At 39.1% G+C, this 24434-nt stretch overlaps 2 protein-coding genes across 2 annotated transcripts in view; both read right to left on the reverse strand.

Annotated features, from left to right (window-relative positions):
• kat2a (K(lysine) acetyltransferase 2A) overlaps window positions 1-7952 on the reverse strand; it is an 11042-nt gene extending 3090 nt beyond the window's left edge. The window contains exons 1-16 of the mRNA XM_074696122.1: window positions 7666-7952; window positions 7228-7351; window positions 6993-7138; window positions 6811-6900; window positions 6544-6725; window positions 6277-6468; window positions 6088-6194; window positions 3574-3678; window positions 3245-3381; window positions 2960-3168; window positions 2673-2799; window positions 1513-1623; window positions 1286-1429; window positions 1088-1202; window positions 976-1012; window positions 702-765 (exon numbers count right to left, since the gene is read on the reverse strand). Coding sequence (XP_074552223.1) covers window positions 702-765; window positions 976-1012; window positions 1088-1202; window positions 1286-1429; window positions 1513-1623; window positions 2673-2799; window positions 2960-3168; window positions 3245-3381; window positions 3574-3678; window positions 6088-6194; window positions 6277-6468; window positions 6544-6725; window positions 6811-6900; window positions 6993-7138; window positions 7228-7351; window positions 7666-7890 — 2115 coding nt within the window. The 5' untranslated portion in view covers window positions 7891-7952. The remainder of the gene's footprint in view (window positions 1-701; window positions 766-975; window positions 1013-1087; window positions 1203-1285; window positions 1430-1512; window positions 1624-2672; window positions 2800-2959; window positions 3169-3244; window positions 3382-3573; window positions 3679-6087; window positions 6195-6276; window positions 6469-6543; window positions 6726-6810; window positions 6901-6992; window positions 7139-7227; window positions 7352-7665) is intronic.
• A 1149-nt stretch (window positions 7953-9101) lies between these two features.
• On the reverse strand, window positions 9102-24337 carry rab5c (RAB5C, member RAS oncogene family). Its single transcript, XM_074696027.1, has 6 exons — window positions 24214-24337; window positions 15532-15896; window positions 12715-12866; window positions 12457-12579; window positions 12274-12367; window positions 9102-10620 (listed from the first exon to the last, which is right to left on the reverse strand). The coding sequence occupies exons 2-6, from the start codon at window positions 15695-15697 to the stop codon at window positions 10493-10495; spliced, it is 663 nt and encodes a 220-aa protein (XP_074552128.1). The 5' UTR covers window positions 15698-15896; window positions 24214-24337; the 3' UTR covers window positions 9102-10492.
• Between the last annotated feature and the right edge of the window lie 97 nt (window positions 24338-24434).

The raw sequence follows: 24434 nt of genomic DNA on the forward strand, positions 1-24434 counted from the left end.
TAGCAGCATGCACACAGGGGGTGGAGCTTTTTGTAACTTGGCAATTTAGGAGATATTAGGATCGTTTGATTGTCTAATCAGAGACACAGCTCAGCTCATGTGATTGACAGGAAGAAAGAAAGCGCAGAGCTTGCGCCCACAGCCCACGCCCGTCGATTAGCTTCATTTTGCTATTTCAGCAACAGACAGGTGACGTACCGTCCATATTTTTATCTATTTTTATCACATTTTGTTTCCTCTTCAGGTGAACCGAAGCTGGTTCAAGACCCAAACAGCTTCACTTATCAACAACGGAGACAGCGCCACCTATCGCTGCATGCATGAAAATGAAGTGAGTCCTTGTTCTGATTCCTGATGTGTGTGTGTGTGTTAATCTACTGTTAAAAGCTGTCACCTGTGTCACAGTTTTTTCTTATTATTTGATTTCTTCTGTCACATTTTTGTTATTTTTTTATTCTTTCTGTTCTTTTTCCTATTTTTTTCCTTTTCCTTTCACTTTCTCTTTTTCCTTTTTATTTATTTGTTTATTTGTTTAGTCATTTATTTATTTTCTTTTAGATTTATTATTTTTGCTCTGCATAAATTCATAAAAACGTGAAAAGAGAAATCACTCTACTGTCAAATTGCAATGAACAATATGTACAAATGCTTGTGAATGTGTGATTTTAATTCTTTTTTTTTTCAAAAATGGTGTCACCTACCTTTATCTGTGCCAGGAGATTCTTTAACATGTTGTACAACACGTCAGGATCCTTCACCTCTTTCCTGCAAAACACAGATAACCAGTGAAATATTAACTTTCTTCACCCTGACTGTGCAGAAAAACCTACATTTACTTTAAAAAGTCAGCAAACCATGACACTTTAAAGGTATTTTTGTTGTTGTGGAAAGATTTTGTGTCTTTGAAACAAAACAATCAGACTGCATGACTGAGGAAGACTTAAATAAAATATTTAAGCTCATGAAAAAGTTCACCCTTTGTCTTTGCCGCTGGGTTTCCATCCCGTCTCCCCTGGAAGACAAAGAGCTGTGAGTGAACTCAGAAACTGAAGAACAGTTTTTTAAAGCCCTGAAATCAAACACTCACTTATCCCCGGGATGCTCTCCACCGGGATCTGCCGGACCCCCTCTTTGAAGCAGGTGAGACCTGGGTAGACCTTCCTGATCTGGCTCTGCTTCCTCTCAATCAGCTTCTTGATAATCTGTCGTCCGTCAGCAGAGATATTAGAGGGGCTGAAAAAAACAGTTTCTGCTCTAAAGAGACGATCCTCTCAGATTCACGTACCTCCTTCTGCCTCTTAATGATGTGAGACAGCTCGGTGTACGGGATCCTGGGGTTAAGCTCACACTCCATCAGGGTCGCTCCCTCGTAGTCTTTGATGTAGCCCAGGTATCGACTCTTCGGCACTTTGATGTCTTTGGAAAAGCCCTGCCAGGGAACAGCGGGTTACTGAGAGGAAGAGGAGGAGACAGGGACTAAAGACCGAGGCGGAGGTGACGTGCCGGTCGTACCTGTTTCTTGAAGTAGCCGATGGCGTACTCGTCAGCGTACGTGAGGAAATAGAGGATGTTGTGTTTGATGTGATATTCTTTCAGGTGGTTCATCAGGTGGGTACCGTAGCCCTGAGATTCAAAACACAAAGGCAGGAAAATCTCTTAAGCTTGTTTTTTAAAAAAGCTTTTCAGGATGTTTGATTAATTTCATCTCACCTCTTTAGTTTCATATTAGACATTTAGCCTAAACTCACCTGGATTAAAGTCATTGAGGAGCCACAAAATCTACTTTATCTTCACAATCAAGACCAACCAAGGAGTTAAAAATTCTATACACAGTAAAAATCTCATGATTAATTATCTAAACCAGAGGTTGTTTGTGTTAATTAAAAATTATTTTAAAAAATCTTAAAATATTTTTTTTAAAAAAATTGTATATGTGATGTGTTACATTTCTAATAAATTTGCAAACATTTCAAAATAATTGAAAATTTGTAATGTAAAAAAAATTATTAAATGTGCAACATTATTAATTTCAATAAGTTTCAAAAATTCGAAAAATTTGAAATTTCAGAAATCGTAAAATCTAAAAAATGAAAAAAATTGCAAAATTAAGAAAATTCAAAAATTTGCTAAAAATTTCACAAGTTTGAGAAAAAAATATATTTATAAACAATTTACTAAATTTTGACATTTGCAAAAAAATTCTAATTTTTTTTTAATTTTTCAAAAAAAAATGGAATCCACTTAAATTTGCAGAAATTCAAAAAAATTGGCACCTGCAAAAATTTGAGATATCTAACAAAAATTTTATTTTTTTTCTAAATGAAAAAAAAAAAGAATTATTTTTTTAAAAGTCTGAAACATTAAAAAAAAATGAAATGATAAAACTATGCAAAAATTTTGAACAATTTTAAAATTTTGCAAAAGTTTTAAAAAATATATAAGTTTAAGGTCTGTCTTGAATCATCAATAATCTCTGTAAGAAAAATAATTATTCCTTATTTCAATAATTTTTTTAAAGCTACAAGGAGTCACAACAAAGGAGTCAAAGAGCTGCAGGCTGAAGACCCTTGCTTCAGATAAATAAAACTGTACCTTGATAGAGATGCACTAACTTTGTAACCCCTTTGAGAAAGAGCATCGTGTTTGTTTGGAGCATCAGAGGAAACGCTCACCTTAACTTGCTCGTTAGATGTGACGGCACAGAAGACGATCTCAGTGAAGCCCTGAGTGGGAAACATCCTGAAACAAATGCCACCGATGACACGGCCGTCCTTGATAAGTGCGAGGGTCTTGTGCTTCCTGTGAATGTCAGAGAAATCACAACACGACAACTTTCACTTTTTATTCCTACAACTTGAGCAGAGAACAGGGAAGTCTTGGATTTGATTTGGATAAAAGTGTTTGGATTAAATCTTTGACTGTGCCTGAACAGACTGTGGGTGAAATATGTTGGACTCACGGGTCAAACACCAGCCTGGTGATGTACTCTTTGGGCATGCGAGGTAACTGATGGGAGAAGACGTTCTGCAGCCCGACGAGCCACATCAGGATCTTCTTGTTGGACTTCTGGGACAGCGAGTTCCCGATCACGTGGAACTCTATGATGCCTCTCCTCTCCTCCAGTCTGGCAGTCTCGTCGCGGGCAGCGTTGGGCGTCAGCAGATTAGTCTAACAACATAAACATATTACTGTGAGCACAACAGTCTGAGTGAATTAACCTCTCAGAGGAAGGCGGAGCGCTCACCTCTGGTCCCAGCATGGCTGCAGGGTCAGTGATGGTCATCATGACTTCATTGACCAGCTCCATCGGGATATCTCCCATCACACGGATCCTCTTGGCATCCTCCAGGGTGAGGGCGTCTGGGAGTTTACGCTTCTCACCTGAACAGACAGTCACAGGTAAGAACGACCAGAGCTGGGAACATGGACCAAACCTCCCTTCAGACACTCTGAGACTTTGAAGAATCCAGAAACTCTGTTCCTGTTCTTTAAACTTCACAAACTCCTCAGAAAGCTTTCTGAAGCCTGATATTTTTAGAGCCATGATAAAAATGCAGATGAGCGCTCACAGACCTGTGATGGGCTCTGCTCCTGCAGCGTCCAGGCTGCTCAGAGACGAGATGCTGCTCAGACCCTTTGGAAGTGCTGGAGAGCCGGATACTGCAGCCGGACTGATCACTGCCAGACAGAGAGGAGGAGGTAAAGGTAGCTGACACAAACACAACAACAACAACAACAACAACAACAACAACAACAACAACAACAACAGGGCAAGTCTGACCACCTTAAACAAAGCGTTTCTGCTTTTTGATGGTTACAAACGCTAATCATATTTTTATGAGTGCTGTACGAGGATTAAAAAATTAATCTAATTAATTACAGGATTTGTAATTAATTAATCTAATTAATCACATTTTAATCTCATATCTGCTTAAGGTCCCCAAATAAAGAATTTTAATTTTAGGACATTACAAAATTTTAGTGCATGACTAATCAAATGAAAACACAAAGAAGAGAAGATTTGTTAATCCATTTTTTTTTTAACCGGCCAATATTAAAACTGAACTGTGTTCGCTGCCATTGATGTTGTGTGACTGTTTACTGTGTCTATAGAAGTAAATGATATTTTTCAGCAAGGGGAGGAGGGGTCTGGTGGAGCTTGTCAATCAAAATCCTGCTCGTAGACAACTGTGGGTGAGAGCGGTGTACTCTTTGGACGAGAGCTCAGCATGAATATGAGGAGAAGATGTGAGATGACAGAGACATAGCGAGACGCTGCAAGTCAGAAAAGTTCAGGAACGCAATCAAAAAAGTTCATTTTGTCTGTTTTTTGGATCAAAAACAGGAAGAGAGACATAAAAGAAGAGAGTCCACTCTTCTTAGGTAGTTTTGGTGTTTACAGAGTCAGAGAAATCAATATAATTTAGGTCCTAAAAGATCATTCAAGATGCTCTAAAAATGGCTGGCAGCCAATGAGTAAATCTTGGATCAATTTTTATAATGCATTAATTTGTGGTGTTGAAGTGACAGCCCTAATTTATACCCATCCCTGGATAGGATCTACAAAATAAAAGTAAACTGATAACTTGAAGTAGGGATGTCCCAATATTACATTTTCTCCTTCGATACGATACCGATACTGCAGTATTGAGTACTGACTGATACTGATATCAATCAGATACGATATCAGCATTAAACATGTATACTTTTATTACTTATTTAGTAGTGTGTCCGTCATGTTAGAAAAGGCTTGATTAAGTGATATTATTCAAACAAAGAACAGTCGTCAGCAACAGTAGGTATGAGGAAAAACGGACCCATTTATTATTAACCAATGGGAAACAGAAACTGCTTATATCGGAGATTTTAGATGCATTCCGATACGATACCGATACTTGGTTTTTTTTTGCTGATATCGGACCGATATCCGATATCAATATCGGACTGGGACATCTCTAACTTGAAGAGTGATTTGGTGTCAGTGATCAAATTCAACCAACCTCACATAAATCAATGAAACCGACAACTGAAGGGAGGCAGGGCAACATCTTTAACGGAGGAATCCCAGCTACACATACAGAAAAGGGCTGAGTGGTTTAATTATCATTATAATTAATGCTGTTATTATTAATGGTAAATTATTTGCTTGTTTTCCTTCATTTTATTTTGTTAGCCTTCCACTCATCTATTTCATTTATTTATCTTTTATATAGAGCCCGACCGACATGGGATTTTTGGGGCCGATGCTGATACCGATACTGGAGGCAAAAAAAAGCCAATATCCAATATATTGACCGATATCCAATATATCGGCTAGTATATATGATAAATTGCTATACACAGGATATATACTGTATATGAACACAAATTATTATAATACCCATATGATTCAAGACAGAGACAGAAGACAATTAAATTAAAACAAGGAACTAATTAGAAAACTGTCAACATAAGAGCAGTAGTAACATATGATAAATAAGAGCAAGTGTCGGCTACATTTCGGCCGATGTTAATTAATTGGTGACAGGCATAATCGGCCCGATTAATTGCCTGATTAATCGGTCGACCTCTACTTTGATAATGTCTTTTTTATATTTCATACATCTGTACGCCTTTAAATTCAAAGCCAAAAATTAAATTAAAATAATTCTGGAAAAAAAGAAAAGCACAGAGCAGCACTGAGCCAAAATGCATCAAAATGAAGGTTTGTCATAATTTCTAGTCAAATAATTCCAGCATGTTTTATCTTGCACCATGTACAATGAGGCTGGGACAGTATGCTTTTCCCCCAACTCAATTATTTTACATTTTTGGGGTGCCAATTTGATTTTAACTGCCATTCTTTATAATATTTACGTTGTTTTGCAATCTTAACTTTTCGAGAGAAAAATTTTGTGCCCTGCTGGAGAAAAATGATAACTTTTTTTTTTTGCAAACCAGCTTATAAAAAAGACTGAAATAAAAGACTTCAATTTGAAAAAAAAGAAGATTTTTTTTTTAACAAAGAATCACGATTTTAATATCGTGAAACAAAAAAATCTGTTTCAAACAATGTTAATGTGTTTAGAGTCCAAACAACAGCCTCACCCGTCTGATGCCCCAGCTGTGTGCCGTCAGAAGCAGGCATGGTGAAGTCCGCCTCCCAGATGGGCGAGTTCTCCCCGTAGATTTCCTCCTCCAGCATCGACAAAAACCTGACGCCATCCAGAGAGGATTTTAAGATTAAGAATGGTAGCCACATTAAAATGTACCAAAGGTGATAAAAACCTGTCTTACTTGGGGAAGTGTGTGAGGATAAGTGTGCGTTTCTCTGGCAGCAGTTTGTCCTTCTCCACCCTGAACTTCTCCAGCAGCTGTCGGCGCGTCACAGTGAAGATGGACTTCAGCAAACTGCGCCCAAACACCTGAGTGGTCTCGTAGCGCGGGAGGCTGTCGTTGCTCTGAGGGACGTGGCAGTAGCAAAGCCACCTGGGAGGAATAATACTCGGTTAAGACCAGCATCAGGATGTAACACGTTAAAGACAGAAGACAACATCCACACACCTGGTGTAGTCCACCTTGTACGCCGTGCCATCGTCTTTCTGGGTGCGCTGGCGATACTGTGTCGGCGTCTCCAGCTTCCAGTAGTTTAGGCACAAGAGGAACATCTTGGACAGCTCGAACATGGTCTGCCTTTCCTTTGGTGCCAGGTGGCTGAACTTATACTGAACAAAATTTAAAACCCCCTAAAAACAGACAGGAAGCTTTAGAAATTAGTGTGTATTTAATGCAAAAGTATGAAATGCATCAAAGGGTCAGTTTCCTGTTTACCTGCTCGATGTTGGGCTTCTCAAACGGTGGACTCCCGAGGGATCCCTCGACCACAGGCTGGCTCATCTGCAGGATGCATTTCCTCAGCAACTGCGGCAAAAGGGGTTAAAAGGAAGAAAGCTGTGACAGATGAAGCTTAAATAAATCCACACACAGGAACTCATGCTGTTTGAGATGCTTACCTTAAAAAGGTAGAAGTAGACCTGTTTGGTGTCAGTGTCCTCCTCTTTGTGCACAGACATAAAAAGATTCTCCACATCCACCACCATCCCCAGCAGCCTGTTAATCTCCTCCTCTGACACATTCTCCAGGTGGGACACATGAGCAGCTGCAGGTGAAAGACCAGACTGATGAACATGCCAGAGAAGCTTACAAACCATGAGAAGATGAGCCGGGGTGTATGTGGTTAGTTTGTACCCAGAGCATGTCCACAGCTGCGGCATGGCTCACTCAGGCTGGCTGCTTGCTGCTGCAGGTCCATCCGTGTGGCTGAAGGTGGATTCGGGTTTTTCCATCCATTGCACTTGCATGTATCACTTGCCTGTGAAAGCAAAGTAAAGACTCAGAAAATGACACAGCTTGTGATTTAAATAGTTGATAAATGAGCATCCTGTGTTTCAAGCTGCAGGCACCCTGAACGGTTAAACCATAAATAACAAGTCTCCTGGAGACTGATGGAGGCTAGCTGCGGAGCTAACTAGCTTTGAAAGTTATCCAACCCGCTCTGTATCTGCTCTGTTTGTTTGTTGTTGTGTTACCAGCTCATAAACAGAGTTATAATAATCACAAACACTGATGCCAGAGGAGCCGAGGACCGCTCTGTTGTTGTGAACTTCGGCTACCTATGCTAGCTACCTTGCATGCGGAGAATACGCCAAGTTTCTCGAGCTTTTTCGCCCGTGGGAAAGCTCGGACTTGGGCTTTCTTCTGGCTCGCGCGCTGTTGCTGGCTCAGTCCCGGTCTCGACGGGTCACTGTTCCCGGACCCCGAGCCGGTCGCAGCGGTACTAGACCCAGCTGACCCAGCAGAATGGGCTTGGAGAAGCCGGGGTTGCAAGGCCTGCGCCGCCGGGTCCGACATATCCACGCTGCTCGACTCTTCCACTCCTCGCTCCTGTCCAGATCACAAGCCGCGTTCAAGTGCCGTCGAGAAAATCGGATTTTAGATAACTCAGTTTTAGCTTGAAATTTTTGACGTTGCAGATTTTCTAAACGAAATATTTTCACATATCAATAAATTAAAAGAAAAAAAGACAAAACATAGGTTATTAAATCATATAATCAGACTTTTTATTAAAATCTTTTTATTTATTTATTTATTTATTTATTTATTTATTTATTTATTTTGCTAAAACCTATAAAGCACCAAATATCAAACAGATGGTCAAAAAAATAAACTTGATTTAAAGTAATAAAACTAAAGGGAAGTAAAATGAGAACATGTAAAGTAAAATAAATAAAACTAAGTGATATCGTGCAGTATATGAAAACTATTAACCCTGAATATATAAATACGAAGACAAGCATAATGTTTACCTATTAATTTGAAAAAAACAAAAAAAGCAAAAAACGTATTCACTTGTTCCTAAATTCACATAAACTGGGTAAAAAAAAATAAAATAAACTAGCGTTTCAGCAGTTTTATTTTGAAACCCTTAGCGCCATTAACGGAAGTGGTAACATTAAAACTTAACCTAACTTGATTCTATTGGTGTTTGTCACGCCCTCTAGCGGTCGCACCCTAAATCATACGACTATCCATGTTAAATGTTCCAATCTTTTTTTTTATTTTTTAAGTCTTCGTTTGTTTTGAACTAAATTTCTTTTTTTTTTTATTTTTTTTTCTTTCCAGTCTATCTGAGAGGAAGACGTAACTTAGTTTCTTATATTCATATTGTTACAATGTCTCAGAAGTCGCCAGATGTTGTAATTAGGTTGATCTTTACCGGCACCTAGCGGCCACAATCATGAACTGCAAAATCTATAGTCAAAAACGGTCAGTGCACATCTTTAACTCTGAGTTCCAGTTGGTCCTTTCAAAATAATTTTAATTTTGTGTGAAATTGTAAGTGAATTCAAATCCAGAAATTCTTCTTAAAAGTTTGACGGGTCCGGATAAAATTTAAAAGGTCTATGTATTAAGTCTTGCTGCTTTAGAAAATACGTTTTGGGGCTAATTTAATCGAAATATTGTCGATACATAGGTTTTTTTTTTTTTTTTTTAAGTTTGTGTTTTATATTCTGAACTCTGAGGTGGTATAGTTTAGTTATAGGATGTGAGGAAAAGATGAGACATTCAAAAGACATATCTTCCCCTTGTTTATTGGTAAAATTACACTTTGCCTTCTCTAACCCATGACCCACGCCTCCCATCATCCCCCACCAAGCAGCTACGGCTGCTGTGCGGGTTCAGTTGTGCTAAGTTGTTGATGCCGTTACAGGATGGCAACACTGTTGAAAGAGATCCCTCCCTGATATGAAGAGTAAAAACAGAGAGAAGAAAAAGACGAAAAGGAAGAAGCTGACGATAACATTTCAATTCACAAAGATGATGAGACAGAACCAGTGCATTTAATACCAAAGATCTTCAGAAAAAAAAATTAAGACATGAAAAAAATCCATCACGTAATAATAATTAAGGTTAACAAAATATCATGAGAGGATTGGGAAGATATTTCCACAGTAACTACTAATTGATTATAAACTTGAAAAGTCTGATACAAATACAGCAATGTCGTCAATACACAGTCGTGATTTTGGTCGAGGAAACAAATCTTGCTTTTTTGTATTTTGTCATTTGTACAATGATTGAAAAACATTTCATTAATGCTAAAATTACTCATGGGTGAGGATGTTAATAAAGGTCTATTTACGGTTTATGGTTTGATAACATAGACGGGTGATTGCAAAACCCTGGAGGCTTTAAAATCATACTGAAGAGCCTGTGTCCAAAGAAGATGAAGTCATTGCAATAATAGTGAGAACAATAACGATGTAATAATTCAATCTACACAGCTAGAAAAGCAAATATCTGCCAACCCCCGCTTGCTCTGCTGTTAGGAGCCCCCGCTCTTCCCGTCTCCCTGACGCTGTCGACCAGGAACCAGACAGAAACGTGAAGAACTGCTGCATGCACCTGCACTGGAGTTTTACTGAAGTCAGAGACCATGATGGAGACATTTGTTGAATTTCTGGTGCACAGAGGAAGCAGGGAGTAGAAGAGAAAGAACAGGACCAATCAGCCCGTTTTAATTCCTTGTCATGTTATTTTTTCTTTACACAAGCACAGAAACAAAAAATGAAAAGATGGCCGTATTAAGTGCCGTCTGTGATGAACTCTATATTTTTTCCTTCTTCCATGAGAGACTTCTTTTTCCCCCTAAGTGATGTCAAGTGTCCATCATCAGTAAAGAGGTCATGGATCGGCGTTTCCTGGGGTTAAAACATGATTCTGGGGTTTCTTGGTCTGTGGGTTCGTCGTGGTCTGGAACCGTCAGTGGGGCTCTGGCAGTTCTCCGGCCCGTGGACTCAAACAGTTTATTGGTGCTCGTAGGATTGTTGGTCCTGCCGTGGTTTGGTTTGACCGATGGGACGTTGTTTGACAGCTGGCTAATATCTGGTCTGGTTGATCGAAGCTGTAGATTGGTTGGATCAGCTGACTCGATGATGCGTTAGATAGTTAGTTAGTTCCCGCCCCCACAGCACTGGCCGCTCCGGCCCTGTGGTGCGGCTTCCTGGAGGTCCACGCCGCCGCGGGCTCGTCCGCCGGCGCCTGCTGCACCCTGAGGCTCGTTCTTGGGAAGCTTCTTGGCTGTGGGGGCAAGAGCAAATGTTAGAGCCATTTGTTGTTTTTTGGTTTTTGTTTGAGTCTCTCAAAGTTTTCCGTGTTATAACTGTCTGACCTCCACAGCAGTTGGCATTTGTGCACACGTGTGTGAGGCACATAGTTTTTGATCATCTTCGCTGTTTAGTTAAGTTTTTTTGCTTCATTTCTTTCCTTGATATTATTTTTTATTATAGGAAAAAATAAAGGATCACTTTTTATTTTAATGTATGCCTGGGAAAGCTAACGCATCAACAGGAGGATTTCGATAGGTCAGATCAAGTCACTACAACAATAAATAAATCCCCTGTTTCTTTGAAATATTGAGTTCTTTGTATTTATTATGGGTTATTTTGCCAAATCAAGGATTTATTTGTAAAACTAAAATTGGAAAAACAGTTTTTTCAGAGCCTCTTGTTACATTAGACGACACTTTTTTTTAATCATTGGGCCAAAATCCCATAAACTAACAGGAAAATTAAAGCTACAGGGTAAAATTCATAAGGTCTTTAACTTAAAGCAACAAAAACTCTGAATGTTTGTCGTCTTAACTTGTAGGGCTGGGACAATCCGCTTTTTTCTTGATTGGATTCTTTAGCAATTTTTGGGAAACTAATTTGATTAAAGTCACGATTCTTTGATTGTTCTGATTTTTGCATTTTTTTTTAAAAACACCAGACTATGTGAAAAGTTCAATGATGATGTCTAGAAACAATACCAGGAGCCATATTTTCTCAAAAAATGCACATAATGATGTGCATTAATCATAACTTATGTTCCTTTTTAGTATCATATCTCGGCAAATCATACTTATATTTTATAGTTATATTCAATTTCATATCCACTTAAGCTTCCATTTTTCCACTTTCTTATACTTTTTATTTCTTACATCTGTAATTTTATAATCTCTTATATTTGTATATTTTGTAATTTCCCAAATCTTATAATTCCTTATTTTGTACTTTCTATTTTTAACTTTTTGAAGGAGTAGCAGTAACAAAAAAGCAATTTCCCCATGGAGTATTTCTGATTTCTGATAACATGTGGCTCAGTTTTTAAGATTTATTTAGAGGATCTAATGTCTCAACTTTTTTCAAACCCAGTTTATAAACAAAGCCTGGTGTTTTTAAAAACGAGAATGAGCCCCCATCGTTCACTTGCAATGTTTGACAACCGAAAACTCAGTATTGGCGTCCACACGAAACCATGAAACCTGAGTTTTCCAAATCCTCACATTGGCCTCAGTTTTCAGGAAACATTGTTTTTAGTGGCATAAAGCTGCAGTTTCATGTGGAAGGCAGGCGTAAACGTGTAAAATTATAGCAGTTTCCCAAATATCTGGCTGTGTGTGGTCATGGCCTAAAATGAAGGACTTAAATTTAAAAAAGAAACTATTTTTTAAAAAGGACAGCACGATTTTAAATAGTTAAACAAAAAAGATCCAAATACCAAGACATAACAATTTTTTCTCCCATCCTATTCACTTGTACAGAGTTTTCATAAACTGCCTGAGCCTCCACGATTCAAGGATTTGCTCTCTCCTTGTCTTGAAAAACAGCAAAGTGGATGTTTTTTTGTGTTTTGAAAGTAAAACTTGAAGTTCTGGGATAATATACTCAGAAAGCAGCCATCCCCACTCACCTATAGCCATAAAAATCTCGTTGACATTCATGGCGGTCTTGGCTGAAGTCTCCATGAAGAGCAAACTGTTGTCGTCTGCGTACGCTTGTGCTTCCTGAACACAGACACACGTTAATGAGCAGGTTTCATTAACGAGGAGTTGAACCGTAAACCTCAGGGTGTGTTTGGAAACGCCGCTCTCACCTGGAAGTCGACGGCTCTCTTGTTGGCCAGGTCGGCTTTGTTTCCGGCCAGCGCGATGACGATGTTGGGGCTGGCTTGCCGCTGCAGCTCTTTCACCCAGTTCTTTGCACGTGTGAATGTGTCCTTGGACAAACACACACTCATCAGCAGAGCGTCAAACTTTAAATGTAACTTTTACACACTGCGGGTTTCTTTACGAGCTGAAGGAGCAAAGATCTGTGACTGTCTTCAATCATCAACTGAGCCAAGTCCACTTACTGTGTTGGTGATGTCATAGACCACGATGGCTGCCTGGGCCCCCCTGTAGTACATGGGTGCCAAGCTGTGATACCGTTCCTGTCCTGCAGTGTCCCAGATCTCAAACTTGACTGTTGTGTCATCCAGACATACGGTCTGTGTGAGGAAGGCAGCTGGAGAGAAAGAGAGCTGGTCAGACAGAGGGACAAACAGCTGGAGTTTGATTTTTATCTCCAGGAGAAAGAAAAATGTTTGCATCTGTTTGAAAAGAAACCACTGAAAATATCACATCAAGATTCAACAGGAAGAATCCAGAAAGAGGGAAATCTCAGGTGTAGTGAAAGAACATTCAGTGCAGAACGCGCTGGCACAACTGCTCCCTCAGCCGACTGTCACATGACGGAGGAAACCACACACTCACTTAACAAAGCACACACACTTTAAAGCTGTGTAATCTTTGACCAGGCATGCAGCTGACCACAAGTTCAGTGGGATCTAAAACATGCTGACGTGTTCGCAGTCTTTGGTGGACGTAAGCTCCGAGCATCCTGTCGGCACATTCTTAAGCCGTATTACTCTCAGGAAAGTAGGCAGAATATGATCGTTCACCATGGAGGAAAAAAGGAAATGACACCAGAGGAAGGTTTAACTCAGGATAATATATCATAGGCTTTAAAAGGTAGAAGAGTCGACGCTCAGGTGTCTGCAACCTTTACTTTCAAAGCGCCCATTTTACCTCAGCTCACCTGGTTTAAAGTCGTTCAGGAGCCACAAAATCAACTTTATCTTTAAAATCTAATGAAGAATGATCTAAGGAGTAGTGTTTTTGTGTTAATAAAATTGTGCATGTAATTTCTATTTTTTTTATTTATTTTAACAGTATTTCCTTTGCTTTTTTAAAAAAAAGAAAAAAGAAAAAATTGTGACATCAAAATTTCATAAATTTGCTTAATTTATGAAATTTAAATAAGTTACAAAAAAATCCCCAAAATTTGGAATTTCAAAAAAATTGCAACACCTTTCTTCAAAGATGAAATCTAAAAATTGTCAAAAAGTTTCTTAAGTTTTGAACTTTTAAAAATGTCAATGCAAAACATATAAATAGTCATGAAAAAAAATAATACGTTTTTCAAAAATGGAAGAAAAGCAAAATTTTACACAAATTGAATTTAATTAATTTGCAAAGACTTGAAGAAATTGAAAATATTGTTTTAAAAAAATTTCAGAAATCTACTTGATCTTAACTTTTTTTTATTTGACAAATGTCAAAACAGGAAAATTTAAAAAAATTACAAAAATTCACCCAAAATTGTAGGACTCAAAAATTGAAATTTTAAAAAATTTATAAATTTGCAAATCTTTAAAAAAATGAAATTTAGTGAATATATAATTTTTTTTCATGTTCAACTCAATCATGAATTTGAATACATATATTGATTATATTGCTCATCTCACTTTTTCTTTTCTTTTTTTAAATCTTTTTTTTTCTAAATTTGTCTTTTTGTAGATTTAGTTATCTTACTGACTTGAAGAAATTCAAAATATTGTTTTTCAAAAATTTCAGAAATCTACTTGATCTTCAGTTTTTTTATTTGAAAAATGTCTAAACAGTAAAATTAAAAAAAATACAAAAATTCCCCCAAAATTGTAAGACTCAAAAAATTGAAATAAAAAAATTATAAATTTGCAAGTCTTAAAAAAAATAAAATTTAGTGAATATTCAATTATTTTTTACATGTTGAAATCAATCATGAATTTGATTACATATATAGATTATATATATTCTCCTCTCACTTTTTCTTTTTTTTTTTTAAATCTGTGTTTTTGCTAAATTTGTCTTTTTGTAGATTTTGTTATCTTACTGGGAGTGTAAAACCTCAGCTAGGTTTTATCATCAATACCCTCTGTCAGAGAAAAAAAAATTTAAGCTACTTGGAGCCACTGCAAAGGAGTCAAAGAGCCGCATGAGACTCCAGAGCTGCAGGTTTAGCTTTTGTAACCGTCTCCAAACTGAAGAAACATCACATTTAACAGTCTATTATTATCCCATGTGGACGCCGGTGACCTCAGGGCTTCAGATGAGTCCCACATATCGTGCGTTATTCAGATCCTGAGGAGTGAGTCTAAAGGAGGCAAGCGCCCAAGACGTGAGCGAGGTTAATTTCCTAAGCTCTCAGAAAACGACCGCTCCAGCAGAAACATGTTGAGACTGTCAGATCAATCTGTGTCTGCACCCAGCGGTTCACTCCACCTCCCTCAGGCTTCTCACGGCGTGGAGCAGGGCTCGCTCAGATTTGTGTCAAAGTTAAACACAGATTATCATTTCTCGCTCAGGATGAACCAGTTCCCAGCTCCACTCATCCACAGGAGGTGGAGGAAATCCCGATTGTTGTCTCAGTTCCTTCCTGTTTCACAGCAACGTCATTCCTCAGGATTCCTAGAAGACGTTTTCTGCTTTAGATTCTCTTTGTTTGTGCACAGCTAATAAATGTGAGCCTGTAATTTGTGAGAAGCTTGCTGGCTCATGGGAGAGTCAAGTGATCAGCTGTGAAAAAACTGGTCGAGCCACTTTTTCGGCTGCACACGCTCTGACAACAGCCAAGATTAAGACCAGCAGGCAAGGAGTTCCTCTGCACCGGCAGGGACATGACTTTTCTGCCTCATCTTCCCTGACGCGTTCAAAAAGAGCTGTTACAGGATTAAAAATGAAAGAGTGTTCTCTTGATGAATTTAGGCGGTGAGACAGAAAAAATGTGAAGACTCTGAGCTGTAAATATTTGCAGTTCAGTAAAACAACACCAGAGATGCAACCTTGAAAACCGAATACAAACTCCTCACCTCCGATGGTGCTCTCCTGGTACTCGTGGAACTGGCCTTTCACGAAGCGCAGCACCAAGCTGGACTTCCCCACTGCAGATTCCCCTAACAGCACGAGCTTAAACTGGCAGATCTTGTTGCTCGCCGCCGTGCCGTTGGTTCGTGCTGGTCCGCCTCGCCCTGCCATAGCGCAGTGATGGAGACTGGGAGGAAGGAGAAGAGGATGCCGGAAGAGGAGGGAGGAAGGAAGTCCGGGTGACTTTTAAGGTTCGGGTCGGTTCAGGCTCGGTGCTGGGGGCAGGAGAGGGCTGGGGACTCCAGACCAGGGTCGATTCAGTCTGAGCAGGTGGACGAGCCAAAGGAAGAGGAGACCTCACCAGTGGGAGCTGGAAGACAAGAAAACCACAAGTTTGAACTTTGAGTATGGTGAGATTTCAAGTTCGAGACTGTTTAGTATGTACAATAATTACTAATTCATTTATTTATCATCTATTTATCTGGGGCAGGGGTGGCCAAACTGCGACCCAGGAGCTGCTTGTGGCCCTTTGCCTTTCGATGTGGAGCTCTTCAATCCATTCATAAAAAAAATATTTAGACGTATATTGTTATGAGTAGCGGTGTGCCACTGAATCTTATATATTTATATATTGATGCCAACATTGGGATCAGTATTGATCAATACTTGGGAAATAAGATTGATACTTAAGTTTCGGTTTCTCTTCTCTATATGCGTTTCTCTCAGTCACTCATGGACAGATAGATAGATAGATAGATAGACAGACAGACAGACAGACAGACAGACAGACAGACAAACAGACAGATAGATAGATAGATAGATAGATAGATAGATAGATAGATAGATAGATAGATAGATAGATGTATAGACAGACGGATCTATAGACAGATTGACGTATTAACAGATAGATAGATAGACAGACAGATAGATAGACATATAGACAGACAGACAGATAGATAAATAGATAGATAGATGTATAGACAGATAGACCTATAGACAAATAGACGTATAGACAGATAGATCGACGTATAGATAGATAGATATAGATAGCTAGATAGATAGACAGATAGATGTATGGACAGATAGATAGACGTATAGACGTATAGACAGATAGATAGATAGATAGATAGATAGATAGATAGATAGATAGATAGATAGATAGATAGATAGATAGATAGATAGATAGATAGATAGATAGATAGATAGATAGATAGATAGATGGATAGAAATTTGTCTCTTCTGCAGTAAAAACAGAAATTTGTCTTTTACACAGTTTTAAGTACAAATTCAAACACAATAAGCCTTTTTTAAAAATTGGAAATGTGTTGATTTTCATTTTATGCAATTTTATATATATGTGACAGGAAGTGCATTGGTAAGACCATGTGTGTGATGTGGCTCTTTGTCATTCCACGGTAATTTCTTTGGCTCTTGGTCTCAGACTGGTTGGCCACCCCTGATCTAGGGTCAGTTTTAATTTACTCCTGCTAAATCTTGGAACAAGCTCCCAAAATTTCCCATGGTTTAATTTTTCATCTTAATATCTGATCAATTTTACTTAACTGTATTATATATCAGGTGGATTTTACTTCAGTTTTTGTATCAAAATCGGGACTGATCCTCTTTTCACGTGTTTTCAGCACCATCACGCTTTACGGCTGCTGTAAATCAAACCAGGCTGCAAACATGTCTGCTGTGTGAGACTACTTCTCTTTGGAAAGCAGTGATAGTAAAACAGCGTCTGGCAACATTTGTAAAGTGAGTGTTCCTGGAGGAGGTACCAACAGGGCTCACTTTAAAACAACTTATTTGATTCATTATTTACGACAGAATCACCCAACGGAGTACAGGATTTATCAGAGAAAGGTATCGGCAAAACTTATCATTAAAATATCAGATTAGAATCTTGAATCTTTACTTCAACCTTTAATCTTCAGAGACCGAGAAACAACCAAAGTTTTTCCGTCTTCCTGCTGGGGTGAATCCAGAGAAACACTGATGACTGTAAATATATCAGCAATAACACATCAGCGTGAGCTTTATCTGACGGTTTGACGTTTATTCTGCTGACACAGAAAGCTACACCACACAGGGACCTGGTGTCCTGATGGGGAGTTTATGATTTAACCATGTTTAGTATAAACAAGAGCTACAGGAGGACGCCCACTCTCACAGGCTCCACAAACAGTGAGTGTTTTTATCAGGAGCGTAGATTGAATTATTGTCTCAGGTTTGTTTTGACTGAGCAGCCTGGAAAAAATATACAAGTCAAATGTGAAAACACCAAACAGTTACAGATATTAGCGTGTTGAGGTCTTGCACAAATGCCCACTAAGCTGAAAACGTCTCTTCCTGTGAGTCATCTCTTCACAGATGTCCGTCTGCAGTTTCCAGCCATGACTGTGAAGCTGTTTCCCTGTTGTGAAAGCAGATAATGAAGCTAAAACACTGATATCAGTGAGACACCACGTGTCGCTCAAAAAGAGCTGGTTGTAAACGAAGTCTGAGTGATGAGATAACACGGCTGTTTGACAAACGTCGAGAATGTTTCTGCTTCAAAACAGGAAACCAGATTAATTTAGCTCGATTCACGATTCTTAACGGCCAAAATCAAATCTTGCCTAATCTCTCCTCCGTTGGCTGCTTCACATGAGGTCAGCCAGTTTCTGCGAGGTCAAAGGACAGGAAACAGAACTCAGCTCGAAGCAGGAAGTGAAGATTGCAGAACATGTTTTACTGCTGAGCGTGTTAAAACGTGGGATAGCCCCGGCTCTGTCTCCAGGACGATGCAGAGGGAAGTTTTCCTGAGCCAAGGAGGAAAACTTCTCAGCTTCTCCCTGCTCGGAGCTGAAGCAGGCTTAATCTTCTGCATGTGATGAGAGATCAGAGCTCTGTACATTAAATATTCAGCACCGTATGTTTTGTTTTACTAAATTAAGAGAGGCCAGCTTCAGCACATGGTTTATGGATTTGGCAAGTCTCTGTTTTTCTCTTTCACCTCCTTTCTTATGAAGGCCTCTCTGGACTCTTAAAGGGGACATATCATGCTTGTTTCTCCTTTTCACTATGCCAGACCTGGATGCCTGTAAAGCATTTCTGCCCTCAGTACAAGTCATTTAGTTCCTTCATTTCCCCACAATAGCGTTCTCAATATCCTCATTTTAGGCCATTCTGAAGATCTGGTTGAAACGCTCCGTTTGGAGAATGACCTCCAGTAACCTCGCAACGTCACAGCCCTTTGTGCTCTGATTGGTCAGTTCTATCAGAGGGGCGGAGGGGGTAGAGCCAGGGGGTGGTTTTTGCAGCATGGCAGTATTTACAAAATCGCCATATTGGATGGAGCAGACCGAGCGAGTTTGCTGTTTGCCAAAACTTCACCGTAAGGCATTGATAGCACTAATAAAATGGCAGAGTGTAGGATACGTCCTTTTGTATTGGACCCCGAGTCAGACCCGGACGGTTCTGCAGCTCAGGAGGAAGAAAATCCACCTGGACACAGATCATCTCAGGACGCTTCAGTGTGGTGAGTCAAAGCGGTACTGTAACATGTATAGTTTAAACGTGGAAATATAGGCAGACTTCACCAATAAACTATTTCTATAACAGGGCTCCATCCTGCTCCTTCACTTTTCTCTGTCTGTTTTATCCATCATGCTGAAAGTGTAGTCTAAAGATCTCCTCTACCCTCAGTTTGTCACTATGTTATTACCGCAGCATTATTGTGGTCCAGGTTCACAGTGCATGTCAGAACAAGCATGCAAATATCACAGTCTCACAAGTATTACGACGTCTGCTAAAACTACAGTGTTTTAACTGCTAATTCACCATGTAAAGCCGAGCTGCTCAGCAGAGCAGAGTCCCTGCATCCAGCACTCAGTCAGTCGGCTCTTGGTGGATGTACCCCTCGGTGGAGGTTGTGTGACTAACTGACATCACAGAGGAGGAGCTGCTTTATCAGATTACTCCAATAAAAAGAAAGGATCCTCGTGTTGTCATGATGGTCGAAATCTCGCGGTCATACCGCAATGACCTATTTTCAGAGGCATCAAATCTCGTTCTAGGATATCAGAAAAAATACAATATCTCATTTTTTGAAAATTCAGGGGGTGAAAGGTCTTGTTTTCAAATTGATTGTATTATATGTACGTATTAAATCAGGGATCAGCATGATATGTCCCCTTTAAACTGACGGACACACACCATCACGAGGCCTGAGGGAGCACAGGGAGTCGCTGAAAGGCTTCACAGAGTTGGAGACAGAATAAAGACACTCTGTTCACTGGGTCAAACAGGTGGTCAGGACTCATTTAGCTGCAAGAAGTGGAGCTGAGCGCTCACCTGGTCACTTTCCTCACGAGATGGAGCAGAAAGAGGAGATGGACAGGGTGTTGGAAGAGTTAAAAACACATCAAATTTCTTTTTGCTTTTACTCCATCAGAGAATATTAAAAGCCTACACTGATGCAGGGACTGAAACTGCAGCATCCACATGCCAGAGGTAGACAGAGACGAACGTCTACCTTCCTATCAGAGCCTCTTTGTTCGCAGAGACAGACCTGCACACATCTCAAGCAGTCTGTGACGGAGCCTTTGAAGGTTTCCTTAATGGGCTCCGAAGACAGGGAAGTGGGTCAGGGAGAGACAGGCAGTGGGACATGGGTCAGGAAAAGGGGGAGGAGAAGAGGCAGAGCCGGTGAAATATTCATCACGGCCTCCTGTATGCCCCGCTGCAACGATTGCAGAGCATTAAAATCCAAAAACATTTATGTGCGGGCAAATTAAGCTCCTGTATGAATAAATAAAACTTTCCTCCTGCCACAAACATGAAGAGAATATCTGTCTCCAGAAGAAAAGTTGATTTTAAAAGTCCGGTAATGTCTAATATCTGCTTATTTGTGCAGTTTTTTTCAATAAAAACTTTTCACAGCATCAAATTTTCCACAAATTGGAGAGAAAGATGAGTTTAAGTCTGGTTTATCACACACTCTGTCAAAGTAGCAGGCAAATAACCTTTGTAGCAGGTGTCGCTACACCAGTTTCATGAACACAAGCAGGGACTTGTGCCGTTTCCTTCACAGGGTGGAGTCAAAGAAGAGCTGCTTCTGTCTGATATGAGGGGCTGCGTCACCGTCCTCCTTCTCCTTTCTAACAGGCTGCAACGTCAAATAGAAAAGCAGCAACAAAAGACGCCAAAATCAAAACAGGCGGAAAGATTTCCAACAAAACAGGAAAAGCTCTTGATCCAGTAAAGACGGCCCGCTACAGTTCAGGTTTCTCATAAAGAACGGCTTTGGAAACAGTGAAAGGGGAAAATGATGACTTAGCTCAGGAAACGCAAACAGGAGTCATCATGAGCGGTTAGCAAAAGCCAGGAGGATAAACACAAACACGTTTTCCTGTGATTTTTCTGTGGGAAAATCAGATCCTGGACCCAAAACCTACACCTGTCAGTGAGAAACACTCAGGGCGTTTGAACTGAATAAGACAAAACTACTGAAGCGTATTGCATTCACGTGAAAAAAAAAAAAAAACTCAGGTTTTTCAGAGTAATTTATTCTTTGGTTTGTTTTTTGTGGTAATTAATTTTGTTTTTCTGATTAATATTTTTTATTGGTTTGTTTTTTGTTATATTTATTTTATTGGTTTGTTTTTTGTTATAATTATTTCTGTTTTTATGAGTTATTTTTTGTGGTAATTAACTTTGTTTTTCTGATTAATATTTTTTATTGGTTTGTTTTTGTTATAATTATTTCTGTTTTTATGAGTAATTCTTTGTGGTAATTAATTTTGTTTTTCTGATTATTTTTTTTTATTGGTTTGTTTTTTGTTATAATTATTTCTGTTTTTATGAGTAATTTTTTTTCTGTTTTCAGATTACTTTTTTCCTGTTTTTCTGAGTATTTTTTTCCTGAAGTATCGAGATACTTCGAAATCCTGTGAGAACCTCCAACCTGCAGACGACTCCCGTGGATGTGTGGTGGCTCCTGTGTCCAGCACGGATCAGAGATCCTGTTCGGCACAAATATGCCTTATCCTTAACTTTGTACCTTTTAATGCCACATCTTCTTCTATTCCTTAAGTATTACATTGAACAATAGGCTTATATAAAATATAAGGATAGGTATCATACCCTGTGTGTGGCTAATACCTTACCTTTATTGACCCGGTACGGACCGGTAGAAAGTTAAGGATAAGGCATATATGTGCCGAACAGGATCTGATCCGTGCGGGACACAGGAGCCACCACACATCCACGGGAGTCATCTGCAGGTTGGAGGTTCTCATGGGATTTCAAAGTAGCTCGGTACTTCAGGAAAAAAAAATACTTCTAAAAACAGGAGGAAAAAATTAACACGAAAAACAGCAGGTTGAGGTTCTCTAGGGATTTCTAAGTATCTTGATACTTCAGGAAAAAATTACCCATAAAAACAGAAATAATTATAACAAAAAAACAAACCAATAAAAAAAATGAATCAGAAAAACAAAATTAATTACCACAAAAAATAACTCATAAAAACATAAATAATTATAACAAACCAATATGATGATTATAACAAAAAAACAAACCAATAAAAAAATATTAATTAATATTAAATTAAATTATTTATTATTATTAATATTAATTAAACAAAATTAATTATCACAAAAAACAAACCGAAGAATAAATTACTCTGAAAAACACGAGTTTTTTTTTTTTTTCTTCAAGTGAATGCAATACGCTTCCGTACAAATCAGCTCAAATACTAAAACAAGGAACAGGCTCTGAAGAGACCCTGTTACAAAACGCTCACCATGAGACATTTCTCTACCTCTACGCTAAGTCTTGCGCAGGCTTCCTATGTCTTAACACAGCAAAAACAAAAGCTTCAGGATGCTCCTTCCTGTAGATATTAAAACTTTAAGTTAAAGCAGAGTTGACAGAAACTTGAGTGATCATTACATAATGAACACCTGTAATTAAAAATCCCAAATGCACCATCTATCATCAGCGGAAACTGGCTCCTCAGGAAGGAGCGTAATCACTTCGGAGGGACAAGGTCCATGTGCTATAAAAAATAAAAAGAGCTGTACGTCCCTTTTCTGTCCGACAGCTTCAAGCTTTGTAATCCTTCAGAGCCATAAACAGGAGTCTCGACAGAAACAAACATGTTATTTGAATACATTTGCACTCAAGAGTGAGGACACAACCTGCGCAGTTGAATCTCAATTACAGCACAAACAGGTTTGTCGCCTGTAAAAGTAATACAAGTGTAATCTGCTACAATAAAACAGTTATATAAAAAAGAAATGCAGTCAGCAGCAATGATGGCTTTATGGGTCTTAATGTGATGGCTCTGCTTAAAGTACAACTGGCACGAGACAGAGAAACTCCAACTGCCTAAATGAGAGCTTGAGTTAAAACATGATGGCAAATGTGAATTAATGTATTTAATAAAGATGTTTACAACTCTATAATTGTTACCACATTGCTGGAGAGGGGAAAAGCCCTGTAAATGAAACGTAGCAAAGTAAAATGACACATTAAAAGTCTGCCAAGAGGCCAAAATTATTACAATACTTTGTATATTTAAGCGGTTCAAGTTGTTTTTGTGTATGCAGCAAATTTAAGTCGCAGAAAACACTGGCTAAAATTAATAGTATTTTGACACCATACTAGAGACATGGGCTGCTGTTATGCTGTAAAATGTGGACAAAAAATATTAAAGTTAGGACTCACCTCAGCTGAGATTTGTTGTGTTGATTAAAGTCAATATTTCAGATCTATCAGGTGTTCTGACAGTTTTGACTCCCATTGTACTTTGAAACTTCATGACCAGGGCCCTGTGTATGCTACCAATCTTTACAACTTTCTCAAATAATACTTTTTAACACTAAATATGTATTTTAATATTAAAACAAACGTGTCTGACACTGGCTGTAAGTTCTGTGTTGTGTAGCTTTAGCTTAAATGGGAAGCGGACTTAGCTAGCAAACAAACACGCAACACGAAGACGCTACAGGGCTCAATGTGAATAAAACTATTTAACAGCTGAATAATTGTGAGGTTAAATGAGCTCACATTAAACTGTTTCGTTGCTATCCTTACAGTTGGCTCCAATAACAGATAAAGTGAGTGTCCATAAAAAGCTATCTGATAGCATTGCTCTGAGCAGTTTGACTCTCACTTCGCCAACTTGCTAGCATCGACAGGCTAACGTCATCTTTTCTAATAATCATTTACCAGACATTAACTCCAGCTTTCCGGAATAAATCATCAACAACAAAAGTAATCTAGGGTTGGAAAAGACAACCTGGTGTTCTGATGGCGTTAGCTACCGTTAGCAGCTGTGGTCAAGTGACAAAAACGTCAACTTTCCTTCCCTCGGCCCCTCGTCGTCAGCTGTTTGACATTAGACAAACACGGGGACTCAGGCTTGTTTTTGTGTCTGCTGCTAACACGAAGGTACATTGTCCAAAACTTAACGTTAAACAACAGTTTTCGAGCCCTGTCGTTTATGTTGGAGCCCCCGCAGCCTCTCTGTTCTCGATCCAGTCTGGTGGACATTTAGGCAGAACCCAGACCTCTGAGATCGGTTCAGCAGATTATGACAGTACAACTAAAAGCCGTTAACATATCGTAAACAGTTTTCTCGTACACGATTTCTCCTTTAACACCAAGGTACGGTCGTTATAAGTTTTTTGACTTACATTACTTTTCCTTCCTTCGCTGCTCTCATCGGCGGCTGGCTTCTTCTTCTTCTTCTTCTTGGGCTCCGGCCTTCCCTTCCGGTTTGCAATTTTTCCGGGAACGTCCCACTTTTAGTCAGCAGCTGTCTGACCAATGACAACACCGCTTTAAGCTAGCGGTTATAGATACTGCTACCCCATTTGTAATGATAATAATAAAAATAAAATAAAAAATAAAATAA

Source organism: Halichoeres trimaculatus, unplaced genomic scaffold, assembly GCF_033239565.1.
Source record: "Halichoeres trimaculatus isolate MK-OKI-2021-1 unplaced genomic scaffold, fHalTri1.1 fHalTri1_scaffold_20, whole genome shotgun sequence".
In the NCBI taxonomy this organism is placed as follows: Eukaryota; Metazoa; Chordata; class Actinopteri; order Labriformes; family Labridae; genus Halichoeres; species Halichoeres trimaculatus.

What these genes read in the sequence shown, in the direction of transcription:
- rab5c (XM_074696027.1), bottom strand. Translation starts at nt 15,697, where the DNA reads ATGGCAGGGCGAGGCGGACCAGCACGAACCAACGGCACGGCGGCGAGC. An exon ending in AGAGAGCCGTCGACTTCCAG is followed by an intron (nt 12,368 to 12,456) that starts GTGAGAGCGGCG and finishes GTCTGTGTTCAG; the next exon opens with GAAGCACAAGCGTACGCAGA. An exon ending in CGAGATTTTTATGGCTATAG is followed by an intron (nt 10,621 to 12,273) that starts GTGAGTGGGGAT and finishes TTGCCCCCACAG; the next exon opens with CCAAGAAGCTTCCCAAGAAC.